The 15417-nt window shown below is 43.3% G+C and overlaps 1 protein-coding gene across 1 annotated transcript in view; it reads left to right on the forward strand.

Annotated features, from left to right (window-relative positions):
- LOC308320302 (cadherin-2-like) overlaps positions 1-15417 on the forward strand; it is a gene marked incomplete at both ends in the record, with an annotated part of 172678 nt that overhangs the window by 148501 nt on the left and 8760 nt on the right. The window contains 2 exons of the mRNA XM_080770615.1: positions 1096-1235; positions 11903-12070. Coding sequence (XP_080626741.1) covers positions 1096-1235; positions 11903-12070 — 308 coding nt within the window. The remainder of the gene's footprint in view (positions 1-1095; positions 1236-11902; positions 12071-15417) is intronic.

Raw genomic sequence — 15417 nt, forward strand, 5'->3', positions numbered from 1 at the left:
TGAAATCGTCTCATAAAAGCACCGTAGTCCAAAAATAAACGAGATGTCTCGGCGTTCACTGCGTGAAAAGAGGCGGAGCATATATACGGTTAATATACGGTAATATATACAGGTGTGACGGTATACAATTCGGGAGTTTACAACGGAGTTTGTCGGAAAGTTCAACGGGAGTTTCCTGTAATATATACACACCTCCGTATTCCATGCTTTTTTCGCGCAGTGGTTGTCTCTTGTGTCGTTTGCGAAAGTCAGCACATCATATAATGATGATACAGTCTGTTTCTATAGCGAAAATGTAACTAATTCAGCAGCAGTAACGACAGCTGATTCTTCACATCCATATGAGTGAAGCGGCCGGGGACGACATGTCTATTTTAATAAAAAAAGTACACGAAGCCGTGGATTTGCGCCATTCTATATACCGATATCGACGTCAGACTTCGGGGGCTCTATATATATATAAGAGCACTAATATCAGCCTCACGCTATATATAGCCCAGAGAAAACGTTGGCAATTGGTTGGTTAATGCCCTCTGCCAATCACGAGGAAGCACGAGGAAGCGCACGCTTGTGTTCACGCGCGTGTGGGAGGAGGAGCCCCGGCCGGTTATATATAATGGCCGTTAATCAGTCGCGAGAGGCTGCATGCACTGCATGCAGCTTTGCAGGAATGCGCATTCCTGGACAATATGCGGTCCTGTGATTGAAAGAACACGTGCTGTTGAGTTCCCCCCCCCCAAGTTCAGAGCGTCTATATTAATATGCTATTGTTTGCGTTCAATAAAAATGTGAAACGCAAACACAAAGATGTCGAAAGCGGGCGTGCGGGCGTGCGTGCGTGCGTGCGTGCGTGCGTGCGTGCGTGCGTGCGTGCGTGCGTGCGAGCGTGCGTGAGTGTAGTGTAGTGCTGGTGCTAGTGTTCGTGATGTGGATGTAGAGGAGCTGAATTAACACTGTGTGTGTGTGTGTCTGTGTGTTTGTGTGTCTGTGTGTGTGTGTGTGTGTGTGCGTGCGTGCGTGCGTGCGTGCGTGCGTGCGTGCGTGCGTGCGTGCGTGCGTGCGTGTGTGTGTGCGTGTGTGCGTGCGTGCGGGCAGTGCTGGTGCTGATGTTCGTGATGTGGATGAAGAGGAGAGACAAGGAGCGCCAGGCCAAGCAGCTTCTGATCGACCCCGAGGACGACGTGAGAGACAACATCCTGAAGTACGACGAGGAGGGGGGAGGGGAGGAGGACCAGGTACACACACACACACACGCACACACAGACGCACGCACGCGCACGCACACCCACACACACGCGCGCACATGCGCGCGTGTGTGTGGGTGTGAACCGAACCGAACGGATGATCTGAATAATATAATTAAGTACTTTTTTACTAATTAAACTAAATATATAATTAGTAAAAAGTATAATTAAGCTAACGTCTCCTATATGGTTGTATAACTACATGTCGGAAAGAAAATTCACAGTGCTTTTTTTTGTAGTTTCACAAGATGGCATCACTCAAAAGTGTGTTCAAGTAACAGAGCTCTGTTTACACCTTTATAGTCTTGCGTGGCCAGACTAGTTGCCTCTCGCAATTTCCAAATCCTCTGATCATGAATCAAATATAAATGCTTCCGTCATACGGTCTGGAGCAACGGAAGCTCTGATCATGAGTCAAATATAAATGCTTCCGTCATACAGTCTGGAGCAACGGAAGCTCTGATCATGAGTCAAATATAAATGCTTCCGTCGTACAGTCTGGAGCAACGGAAGCTCTGATCATGAGTCAAATATAAATGCTTCCGTCATACGGTCTGGAGCAACGGAAGCTCTGATCATGAGTCAATTATAAATGCTTCCGTCATACAGTCTGGAGCAACGGAAGCTCTGAACATGAGTCAAATATAAATGCTTCCGTCATACAGTCTGGAGCAACGGAAGCTCTGATCACGAGTAAAATATAAATTCTTACTTCATATAGAGTCTGGAGTAACGGAAGCTCTGATCATGAGTAAAATATAAATGCTTACGTCGTACAGTCTGGGGCAACGGAAGCTCTGATCATGAGTCAAATATAAATGCTTCCGTCATACAGTCTGGAGCAAACGGAAGCTCTGATCATGAGTCAAATATAAATGCTTCCGTCATACAGTCTGGAGCAACGGAAGCTCTGATCATGAGTCAAATGTAAATGCTTCCGTCATACAGTCTGGAGCAACGGAAGCTCTGATCATGAGTCAAATATAAACGGAACTAAAGCCACCTCCCCACTTCCGTTTTGTCTTTACAGTCGTGCACATTTATCCTAATATAAATCATCTAAGCATATACAGCTTGCTGAAATAGCAGAAATAGCTAGATATTTGAAAATATATTTCCGTGAACGGAAATGGCTGCTTCCCTTCGGGAGGTGTAGTTGTTCCAGACTATATATATATCATTCAGGAGATTGTGGAATATAGTTATCCCTATTTATATTCAATCTTTTATTTTGCACATACATTGTTCTCTCGTGATTGTTGTGCTCCTCGTTTGCGTTGGCAACGTGTAAACGCTCGTCTTCTCACGCCAATAATTAAGCTCCTTTGAATTGAAATTGAGAATTGAGAAAGAGAGAGAGAGAGAGAGAGAGAGAGAGAGAGGGGGGGAGAGAGACATCCATCAGCAGACGTGTGTCGATCGAGCGTTCATCGCTCAGACCTCACCAACCGCGAACGCCTTTCGGTGTGTTAGCATTACATTATGCTTTAGCTATTGAAAAATAGCAGATCTACAAGCTCATAGCGCGCCACCGAGTGGCGCGCTACGAGCTTGTATAGGTCTGCTATTTTTGAAAAAATCGAAGAACGACTGACACGGAAACCTAGCTTTTTCAGAAAACTGTCAGGACGTGTAGAAGACATTTTTTTTAGAATCTGATCTCAGGTCAGAATGTGGTTAACTTAATCCGGTCGAACTGACGGGAGGTTGAACCTATCAGGGCAGCCCCCCGGGAGAGAGAGAGAGAGAGAGAGAGAGAGAGAGAGAGAGAGAGAGAGAGAGAGAGAGAGAGAGACATGGGTCAGTGCTCAGGTAAATGTAGTGGATCATTGAACCTCCAACAGGGACAAACACAGTGAGCGATCGAAGACACAGCAAGGGTTTTTTTTTTCATACAAACCTTACCTCTATTCATCGTATAGACACCGAGGTGGCCCTCGTCGAATAACCCATTCTGACCTGAGATCAGATTCATACGAGGTTTCCACTAGGACACGCCACTGGTCTGATTAACCCATTCTGATCTGAGATCAGATTCTAAAAAATGTCAGTCGTTCTTCGATTTTTCCAAAAATAGCAGACCTACAAGCTCTTAGCGCGCCACTCGGTGGCGCGCTGTGAGCTTGTAGGTCTGCTATTTTTCAATAGCTAAAGCATAACATAGTGCATAACACCAAAAGGGGTTCCCGCCCAGAATGGGATAACATTGAATAAGGTGCATCACAGTGCAATTACATTTTCACATCGATGTCATCAATGCATGGACGGATGGATGAAAGTGAAAGTAGGCCCTATGTGCACACATATGGCGTTTATTTAAGGGTTCGGCAGTTATTGTTTTTTTTGTTTTGTTTAGTTTAGTTTTTATTTTATTTTATTTTTATTGTGTCGTGTAATTGAATCATATAGCATATTCATATTACGTGTGTAGTCATAATGGTACAGGATCTTAACTTCTGCATGGCCATTTGTCTCAACTATAGAACTGAAGGTCCAAAGGTAATCCTTTTCATCACCCACCAGTGTCTTAACTATTTGCATATCAATGGTCCACAGGCAGGAAGCCTCACTCTTTGACTTCTCAACACAATATCTGATATTATCTTTAGTGTCGCCAAGCTAGGCTCCTGTTGACTGATAGAGGAGAGGCTATATACAGTTTGCTTCATGCATTTTACTACAGGAACTGTCACAGTTGGGGGGTTGTTGATTAGCTGTTTACACACACACACACACACACACACACACACAAAAGGTGACACCAGACTGCATGAGGGGGATGGATAAAAGGGGTGGATGGAACAGGACTTGGGGTTGTGCTCTGAGGCTGGGGAGTTGGAAAAATGGAGGAGCACGGGACGGTCACCCTGGCCTGTGCTGCTATCAAAGGGAAGAGATGACTTTGCTATGCTTGTAACCTGTAACGATGGGAGATGCCTTGATTGAATAAAGACGGACTTGGCCTGGGAAATCGGAACTCGTGTGTTGTGTTCATTCTGCATTAGGAAAATAAGGTACAGATCCGCAGGACAGTATACGACAAGTGGCGCCCGACTTGGTTTTGATGGCGTGGAGAAAATCCGCGGCACAATAAAAACGGACCTGCGGAGTACCTGTGGATTTACCTGGATTTTTATTTTTTGGAAGGAGTTCTGAAACCCAAGGACTGACAAGAATTCGTAAGCGTTAGGACCATAGTGTAGATAAGTGTTCACTGTGTTAAGGAGTTTAGGGATTGAGCGTGTGTGCGTGGTTTGAAAATTGAGCGTGTGTGCGTGGGTTGAAAATTGAGCGTGTGTGCGTGATATGTGTGAGCGGCTGTGTGTATGTGCTTGATTTGTTTGGTTTTGTCTGTGGGTCTTTATATGTGTTAGTGCTGGTAGATCATCGTTGTAAGCTGTGATTGAATGCCAAATAGTTCTCAATTAAGTCTTTTGTTGCTATTTTTAATTGTGCGGTCACTGGTAGTTATGGTTATCTTGGCTGTTTAAATTGCTGCTTTTCAGTGACTTACCATTTTTTTGGGGGTGATTTGGCATTGATTCATGCAGGTTTCGCGTTGCTCTCCTGGTTTAGGCCTTCCTTTGTCTAAGGGGGTGAGGGCTGGGGTGGGGATTTTATTTTTTTACTTGAGTGGCTTAAATTTGGGCTGGCTTCTGGGAAACCGTTAATTGATTTATTTTGAATATTTCTGAAACATGTGCAACAAGTTTCAGAGGGGGGAGTAATATTGATATTAAATTGGGGGGTTTAATTCAGGTTTTAAAAATAAATTGGCTTTAAGTTTGGGGTCAAATCTAAATTTTGAGTTTAGTATGAGAATACATTTCTCACATATCACATTTAGGATATTTCATATCTTTTGTAAAATTAGGTATAGGTTAATTTGGATTGTTAAGCCTACAGGTTTTTATTTTAGTCAAAAACAATATAGCCTGCATGGATAATTTGATTCTGGGACAAAACAGTTGCTTACTGTAGATGTAAATGAGGGAGTGATTGAGTGCATTTGACGCCTATGTGGAGTGCATGCAGGGGGGGGTCAATCTCTTCCCTCAGTCAGTGACTTGACTTGCTAGTCTAAAAATAAAATAGAGGCAGTTCTATGTTTCTTTTATTTTAAGTTGCAGATTGTCACTGTCAGTGGTTTTCTAATTTCTTTATTTTTCACTTTCCTGTGTGGATGGTGTGAGAGAGACAGTATTGAATGTTTTCCTTAAAGTGAGTTTCTACTCATTCTGTGGGGACAGTATGCAAATTAGTAGGCGTGTCTGTGTGAGATGAGAGGAGACATGCAGGAGTGACAGTTAGTGAGATTATCTACAATTTAGTAGCTATGGCCACAAAGCATACTCCAGTGCAAATTGTGCACAAGAAATACCCAACTAAGAATATTTCCAGCATTTCGGGAAAATGGCATAAGCGTTGGCCTCGGATTGACAGGCCATGGCCAAAACAAGGCTCTTTCGAGGTAGAAGACCTTGCATCTATAAAGGCACAGGTGTGTGCACATAAAGCAGATCAGATGACGAAAGAGAGAGAGAGGCAAAGGGAAGAAGAACTATTCGTTTTAGACTTGTTTTGTGAAGAGGGTCGGAAAAAAAGATTGAAAGAAAAAGTGAGGATAGGTCCACAGATTGTCGCAGCATATAATGCTAGCCGGAGGCCTGTCAGCGAGGAGATGAGCAGGAAATTGCCAGACTCCGCATCATCGTCTGTGTCAGTACTACCTGAGGAGAAGATGTCCGCTGATTGCAACACAGACAACCAGTGCGTTGACATTGTGGGTCACAGCGACAACCCAGCACAGACTGAGGCGGACTTTCTGGAGAACAGTGACGTGAGGACATCGGAGCCAGACGACAGCAACACTCAAAGCTCTGTTGAGAGGGAGCTGGGGCGGTTACGTTCCCAGAAAATGGACCTGATCAGTGAATTGACTGAGTCAACGAGGGCACACAGACAATACCTGCATATGATTGAGACGTGGTTGAATGAACTTTCAGTAAGGGAGACACAGTTGACCAGTGAGCTCAGTGGCAAGGCGGCGCACAGCCACAGTTTACATGGAGGTGAAGACATCTACAGAAGGGCAGCCCGCCCCAACGCAGACATGAACATTGATTCTGACACTGGGGATGACAGTTCTATTCAAGCACGCAGGAAGAGTGGGAGGCATTCCCACACTCGCACACATTTGAGCCGGAGATGTGTGAAGGACTCCAGGGGGGCTTTGAACAGGCACCCTGCATGCAGGCCCCAGAAGAGGACTAGGACTAGCCCTGCACTAGGATCGGAGGACGGAAGTGGAGATGGTGTGGATGGGAGTAAACTCACCCTGAATGCAGAGGATTTCCGTAAAAGGCTGGTCGAGATCAAGGAACGGAAGGCACGTCTGAACAATGACCTGAAGGTTCACACAGGTGACAGGCACCTCACAGCAGCCCTGATGTCCAGTCTGGGTGAGCGGTCCAGGGAGGAAGAGGAGGTCAGTCGGCTTCTGGTCCAATGTGAGGAGGAGCAACAGGAACTGTCCCCAAAGCGGATTCGAGGGCGGAGAGAGGGGGAGACGCAGGACTGGACTACAGCACTGGCTGACATGACCCCTGTTAACATAATGCCTGTGGTGGTCCGAGGACAGAATGACTATAGACCGTGGTCTAATGGACATGACATGATAGACCTGGTGGAAAAATTGCCTCCGCTACACGAAGGAGCATACCAATGGGTGGCAAAACTTGATGTTCTGACTATGGGAACTCAGTTAGCTGTGGGTGACATGAAGAAATTATTGGCACACCTGGTGGGAGTGCAGATGTTGAATGACCTCTTGGCCAGGGCAGAAATGCAGGCTTACGTAGAGACGGCCAGCAGAGACGCAGAGCCATATGCAGAACACAAGGGGTTCCTGTGTCGGGAAATGAGGTTGTTGTACCCCACTGTTTTAAATCCTGACAGAGTCCTACTTGATTGTCTGACTGACAGCGAGAATCCGAGGGCTTATGTCGTGAAAGCGCATCAGATATGGACAGACATGACGGGGAATAACGCAGGGTTGCCAGGCATGGACCGGACGGTGCTTAGGGACAAGATAAAAAAAGGACTGCCCCTGGCTGCACAGAATGAACTTGAGGGAGTCGTCTCCTTGTCCACACTGCCTTTGGAAGCCTACACAGACCATATTGCTGACTGCGTCAACCAGGTCCGGAACAAACAGGAGTTACAAAGACTCAAAGATGTCGACCTTAAACGTCAGCTACGAGCAGAACAGCTGACAAAGATTCGAGAGGAGAAACTGATTTTGCAGTCACCGCAGGACAGTGCAGACCATCATCAACAATTGCTGTCATGGAGAATGAGGGAACCACAGAGTCAACAACCAGTGTCATCCTATCAGTGGGCAGCAAAGCCCTATGCTACAAAACGCTGGCGGCTGAAAGGAATCTGCCATAACTGTGGGACACATGGTCATTTTTCTGCACAATGTGACCAGAAGCCGGCGCAACGAGAGACTCTGCGAAGCTGCACATTGAGACGCCCCTCTCTGTGCTATTGAAAGCATGGTTTTAGATCTGTCACCTAGCTGTCATCCGACACTGACCTTTTCTAGATGTTGCTCTATCTAGGGGCACTGAGAAAATGTCACCTCGTTTTGTTTTTTGATACTTGTTTAGTTTAGGGAAAGAAAGACTTTCTAAGGAAAAGGGGTAGTTCAGTTAGGAATGATGTCAAAACGGTTTGATTTGCTTTATAAGTTCTATTCATTGTCATAACAAAACAGATAGGTTAATAGTGATCAGATGAATAGGTTAGAACTTCCTTAAATATTACAGTGAAATCCAATCCAAGAATAGGAATTATATTCTAATTAGTAATGCAAATATTGTTTTAGCTCTTGGGTTTGTGTGTGGCTTTCCAGATCATGGGTTAGATGAGGGGTTTCTGCGCAGGACCACCCATCTGTCCATCATTATGGGAAAGTGACTCACAAAACTAAGGGGGAAAGGGGGGGGGGTCAGAGATGCAAAGGGGTGTTTTGTGTGTCTGCGAGTGAGTGCATACTGAAGTCCTGGCCAGGCCTGTCTGTATGAGAAAGAATGTTGGGGAACGTTTTTATATATTTTGTTTCATTTTAATCATTCTGTTTAAGTCTATTTACAGTTTTCTTTTAATATTTTAAGGTTTATTATGCTGTGAGGAATTCTCAAATCAGAACTTTTATGTCAAGAACAGTATGTGAGTCTAAAACAGTCGCAGGGCAAGATAAGACTAGGGTCATTGTCTAACAGATGTCAAATAACATAGCTTTTGATTTTGTTCGTTTGTTTTTGTGTTAATGTACTGTTTCAGTTTTCGAATATTGTCCAGGGGGGAGGAGGGTCACAATCTTACAAAGGGATTCGGTTTCAGGGTTAGGAGAGACATTTTGGGGAATTTGAACATTTGGGGATTTTGGGGAGAAAAGCATTTTTGAGCCAAATTATGATTCATATTTTAGACTAATAGTCGTGAGGACTATTAGTAGGGGGGATGTGTCGTGTAATTGAATCATATAGCATATTCATATTACGTGTGTAGTCATAATGGTACAGGATCTTAACTTCTGCATGGCCATTTGTCTCAACTATAGAACTGAAGGTCCAAAGGTAATCCTTTTCATCACCCACCAGTGTCTTAACTATTTGCATATCAATGGTCCACAGGCAGGAAGCCTCACTCTTTGACTTCTCAACACAATATCTGATATTATCTTTAGTGTCGCCAAGCTAGGCTCCTGTTGACTGATAGAGGAGAGGCTATATACAGTTTGCTTCATGCATTTTACTACAGGAACTGTCACAGTTGGGGGGTTGTTGATTAGCTGTTTACACACACACACACACACACACACACACACACACACACAAAAGGTGACACCAGACTGCATGAGGGGGATGGATAAAAGGGGTGGATGGAACAGGACTTGGGGTTGTGCTCTGAGGCTGGGGAGTTGGAAAAATGGAGGAGCACGGGACGGTCACCCTGGCCTGTGCTGCTATCAAAGGGAAGAGATGACTTTGCTATGCTTGTAACCTGTAACGATGGGAGATGCCTTGATTGAATAAAGACGGACTTGGCCTGGGAAATCGGAACTCGTGTGTTGTGTTCATTCTGCATTAGGAAAATAAGGTACAGATCCGCAGGACAGTATACGACAATTGTTTATTGTCATGATTTGTCTCGTCTTTGTCCGAGGCTTATTATACCCATCTTTAAATAAATACTCTCCGAAACGTCTATGGCAGGGATGTCAAACTCAAATACACGGTGGGCCAAAATAAAGAAATTGGTAGAAGTCGAGGGCCGGACTGTGTTTCAACACACAGGCACCGCGCTCAGGAGGAACGTCCCAGGCAAATAGCAAAAAAAAGTAAATGCATTTAAAACTGAAAATGCATTATTATTATTATTAAAGGTGATATAGGCAGGTTTTCAGCCAAAAATCAAAATATTTATCTATCTATATTTGTGGCCTTATTCCCTCTATCTTCCCCTATATTTTGATGCTGAGCTGCTGCCCTGTAGACATACACTCTCCCTTTGTCTCCCTCTATGTGTTTGTATCTGTTTATATCCACTGTTGTTTTTGTCTCGGGACGGAATAAAGTGTGTTGGGAGGAGGGTCTGTGTGGGGGGTGACGCGGAGTCTTAGCCAATCACAGCGCGAGTGTGTGACTGTGTGTTCGACCCAGCAGTATTATAATGAAAACGCAATGCGATTTCATTGCAAGTATAATATTATCCCCATATCTTAGTTTCACCATTGTTCATGTGAAATAGTATGTTTATGATGTAATATGTAAGCCTGTTGAAATTATGAGAATCGCTATGTATAGCGCATGGTTGGGTGGTCCGGCCGGCTTGAAGCTTGCATTCAACCCGTGCTCGCCAACGGTGACAAGCCGTCGCTGATCATAGCGATTTTTCTTCATTGCAATGAATAACCGTGGACAAAGTAGTTCACATGAACGATGCTGTAGTGGCTGGGGCATTTGAGGGGCAATATGTTTTATATGCACGATTACAAATGAAAGATAATTGAATTGAGAGCCAGTGAGTCTGCTCCACTACTTCCTACTTCCTCATTTGCGGGACTCGTCGTGTCAGTCTTGTGATATTGTGATTACGCTACAGTTACCCTTAAAAAAACATGTCATTGTTGTAACTATGATATCGATAGAAATTCATATTTTTTTAATGTCATATTTAGCCATACGAGCGCAATATCCATAGCGTCCCTCCCAGCAGCAACAACAACCCCATAGCCCGAAGTGACCTGGCTCAGCCAATAGAATGACGGGGGGAGGGGGGTGGAGCTAGATTTTAATTTGTTTGGAAACACTCGATCAATTCTGTGTACAAACACTGGAAACTTGTCTACAATACCTTTAAGCTCAGTTTCCTGTTCTATGATCCTCACAAAGCAGGACTTGTAGTATTATGGTGGTCCGTGCAATATATACCAGAGGGCCAGTTCTAATACTAATTAAATATCATCCCACGGGCCAAATATAATTAATTCACGGGGCCTGATTTGGCAACCCCGGGCCTTGAGTTTGACATATGTGGTCTATGGCGTATACAGGTATATTATAGGAGAAGGAGGGAGACCCGCACACACTGCCACCTGCTGGCTGCTTCAAGAGCTTCTCATTTAACCCCTACAAGCTCATAGCGCATTTAACGTTTCGGCCTTTCGACCTTCCTCAAGGAATAGAAACGTCTATGGTATATAAAAAAAAACCAATGATAATAATAATGGATATTTATTTCCTGGTGCCTTCGTTCGTCGCTCTGAGTGTTTTCGTCAACTAAAACTAAGACGAAAAATGTCCGTCGACTACCATTTTTCACTGACTAAAACTAAATAAAAACAAATCTATGATGACTAAAACTAAGACTAAATACACCGACAATTTCGTCAACAAATAAAAACTAGACTAAAATGTTAGGAAGGGACTAGTGGACAAGAGATCCAGTTTCATGCTGGGTTGCATGCTGAAAATCGGGGACATAATATGTCCCCGATTTATGCTGAAAATAGCGACGTGAGATTGTATATCTGCTATTTTCAGCATGCAACCAAAGTGTAAAATACGTCATTTATACAACGACATCAAGGCCCGCCGCCAAAACACATTTCAGTCGACTGAATCAACTGTAGATTCAGTCGACTAAAATCTCGTGACATTCAGTCGACTGAAACTAGACTAAAACACCAACACATTCCAGGTGACTAAAATGTGACTGAAACTAAGTGAGAACTATTCAAGAGACTATAATAGGGCTGTATTTTGCGTGTCTTAAGTACCAGGTCTTATTCCCTATAACTTGAGTAAACTAAAGACCTGGAGGCGTGGTCAATGCCATTTGGCTATTCTGAGTGGCCAAAGAGCATTGACCACGCCTCCAGGTCTTTAGTTTACTCAAGTTAGGGAATAAGACCTGGTACTTAAGACACGCAAAATACAGCCCTATGACACTAAAACTAAAATAGAAAAGTGCTGCCAAAAACAACACTTTCTTGGTGTGTGTGTGTGTGTGTGTGTGTGTGTGTGTGTGTGTGTGTGTGTGTCCGTGCGTGTCCGTGCGTGGCGTGGCGTCCCCCCCCCCCACAGGACTACGACCTGAGCCAGCTGCAGCAGCCCGACGCCCTGGAGCCGTCAGAGTGCGGCGTGAAGGTGGGGATCCGGCGGCTGGACGAGCGGCCGCTCCACCACGACCACCAGTACCCGCTGAGGTCGGCCGCCCCGCAGCCCGGAGACATAGGAGACTTCATCCACGAGGTATATATATACAACAACACACTGCGCTCTCTGTGTGTGTGTGTGCGTCTTAGAGTATATATGACAAGTAAGACGCGCAAACGCGGGGAAGCGAACGCAGCTCGTACATATTTGGGGTTTTTTAAGTTAATTTTATTTTAAAGTTATTTTAAGTTATATTTAAGTTTTTTTAAGTTAAGTTTTTTTTTAAGTTAAGTTTTTTAAGTTACGGTGTGTGTGTGTGTTATTTTTTTTAAGTTATTTTTTTTTAAGTTAATTTTTTTTTTAAGTTACGTTTTTTAAGTTAAGGTGTGTGTATGTTATTTTTTTTAAGTTCTTTTTTTTTAAGTTAAGTTTTTCTTAAGTTAAGTTTTTTTTTAAGTTAAGGTGTGTGTGTGTGTGTGTGTGTGTGTGTGTGTTTGTGTGTGATACAGCTACGCCCTCTGGTGGCGGGCAGGTGGTGTAACAGCGGGACAGACAGACATACACACAGACACACAGACATGATCTGCTAGGTCTCATAGTCAGTGCTCACTGCGTTCGCAAATAGAGACGGGCACCCGGAGGAAACCCTGAGGCGAAATGGACATATAGTGGGGCCGAATTTGTCATTGCAGCTCGAGCCAGCCAGCGCCGCTCCGTTGACTTTATCATTGCGCAACGTTCATGTGTTTGAGGCCATGTGACACGTGGACGCATGTTTCATACGCGAACGCGCACAGACGGCACAATGATATAGTCAACGACCAGCGCGTTCATGTGTTTGAGGCAAATCCACATCCCGGAATGAATGCACTCTGTTCCTACACACGGAAGGAGGAGTGAAATCGCCTCGTGCGCTTTCGAGCAACTTAATGCAAGTGGATGGGAGGAGAACTCGGGCGTCTTCTCTGTTCATATATACTCTAAGGCGTGAGTGTGTTATAGAGCTGTCCCCGACTATATAAGGATTTGTATAGTCGAAATTAATATGAATTACATTCGCCGTTATTGTCGACTGATAGTCGTTGTTTTTTTTGGCGAACGTCGACTGAGAGGCTTGTCATTAGCCCAGATTGAGCGCAGCAGGTGAGATTGAGATCCTGGAGTCTATATCAGGTCGACTATTCGACTAATCGAGGTCGGCCCTAGTTTGTGTGTGTGTGTGTGTGTGTGTGTGTGTGTGTGTGCGGGTGATTTCCCTTTTTCATATATATATACTTTATATAGTGTATATTTGTCTTTAAGTGTCTTTAAATTGTACCCATTCTTCAAACTGAATAGAATGTTTTTTTTTTCTCCGTTCATTTCGATTCTTGGTGTGCGTGTGGATTTAAACTGTTAAAGCATGGGAATACATCACATAAAAACATGTTTCTTGATAAATGTATTCCCATGCTTTTTTGTTCTTGCTTAATGTAAGTCGCTCTGGATTAAGAGCGTCTGCTTAAATGCCTAAATTGTAAATTGTTAATTGTTAATCAGAGAGCGCGATGGTCACAAGACAGTTTTCCAATCAATCTATTCTCTAAAGCCTCATGAAATATTATTTTTCATTATTATTATTTTTTCATTATATTTCATTTCAACCTTTATACAAAACATAACATAAAACAAGAAAACAACAAGAAAACAAAACATAGATAAATAGAGTAAAATTACTGGTAATAATGAGGGAACATTTGCATAGTGCTCAATTAAAACAGGTACAGTTGATATTTACCAGTGTTGATATGTCAAGTTTGAAAGCGATATAGAGAAGGAAGACTTTTAATGAAGTCTGTAAGGTGTTCCAAGTGTTGTGGGGCAGCGCACTTGAAGGCAGATTTTCCAGATGTATAGTGGAGGCATGTATGGTCTCAAGCATCAAATATTCTTAAAGGCGCAGTGAAACGGAAATGGTGAACAACATGAAAATGGTGTTTCCACATGAAACACCGGTCTGAAGTTTCTGAACCAATCAGAGTGTCGCATCCCTTCAGGCGATGGGACGGTAGCTAGGGACGGTGGCTAATGCTATGCGCAACAGCGTGGTGTTGTTTGTTTATAAATCAGACGGTCGCCCAGCACAACCAGTTTACTGTTATGTGGCTTATTTCTACCCTATAATGTTTTCAGAAACATATTTTAGCGTGATGATTAAGTTGAAACCAAGTAATACACTGTCTGAATGTTATCTTGAATGGAAATAAAAACGGAGTAATCTGTAATCAGTAGCAGCTGTGTTGCATGGATGTGCAGACATGGGGAATTAAACATGTGAGCTTCATTTTTATTGGCTTTTATCGATGTGTATCTCTACACGTCATCACGCAGCACGTTTTCGTTTTAATAAATAAATAATACAATCGTTTTTATGGACCTTTGATATAAAAACACACAGAAATTAGAATTTTCCCATTTTTTTGGCATCCATTGTTAGGTATGCCCATATGATGACCACGGATATGGTCTAAAAGTGTGAAAAATGTATTTTTCATTTCACTGCGCCTTTAAGAGCGTGTATGATAAGAAGTGGTTTTCCATTTTAAAAGAGAATTTAAATAAGACGGTATGAGTTCCCAATATAGCATAACAAATCTACAAGCAGTTATTAAACGGAATTTAACGAACACAATCATTTCCACAGGTTGCAAAACACCAACTTATTGGTTTATTCATGAACAGAACTGACGTGCATTTGAAAAACGGAGGACCCTTATGTAAACAAGTCGTATAGGCTTTATAGCACTTTTTCTTTTGAACCGTATAGGTCATTCTGAAAAACTGTCGATACAATATTCTCAAATCAAGACGTTTGCAAACCTCACCGCATAATAGGGAAACGCGTCTGACTGGGTTGCATTGCAACAAATATAGGCCCTGATAAATAACATCAAATAAAGACAGGCCTTCATGCCCTCTACTCTGGCACACAAAACCAAAGCCAATCGATGAGATGGGAAAAACTCCACCGAAATGAAGCTGACCGGGTAAAAACAATACGTCCATAGTGGTGATAAATAAAATAAAGACAGGCCTATACACACACCCGCTGCCAAACAAAACATACAGTCAAACACATTAGGCCCCCGCACTTCCTTGAACCCATTTTGGAATAGTATTTTTGATGCTTTCTCAACCATCTGTCATATGCCAATTGCGCCCAACCCGATAACTGCTATATTTGGAGTTCCCAACGACGATGCACCAATTACTTCTCCCCAAGCCAATTTCATAGCTTTTGCTTCACTCATAGCGAGGAGACGTATTCTCCGCAATTGGAAATCTGATAAACCTCCAACATTTACAAGTTGGGTCAAGGATGTTTTATCCTTTATACCATTGGAGAAGCTCAGATACAACAGGTTCAAATCTCGCCAGAAATTTGTAAAGGCTTGGTCCCCTTT

Source organism: Protomyctophum bolini (genome assembly GCF_963924005.1).
Source record: "Protomyctophum bolini genome assembly, chromosome: 8".
NCBI lineage: Eukaryota > Metazoa > Chordata > Actinopteri > Myctophiformes > Myctophidae > Protomyctophum > Protomyctophum bolini.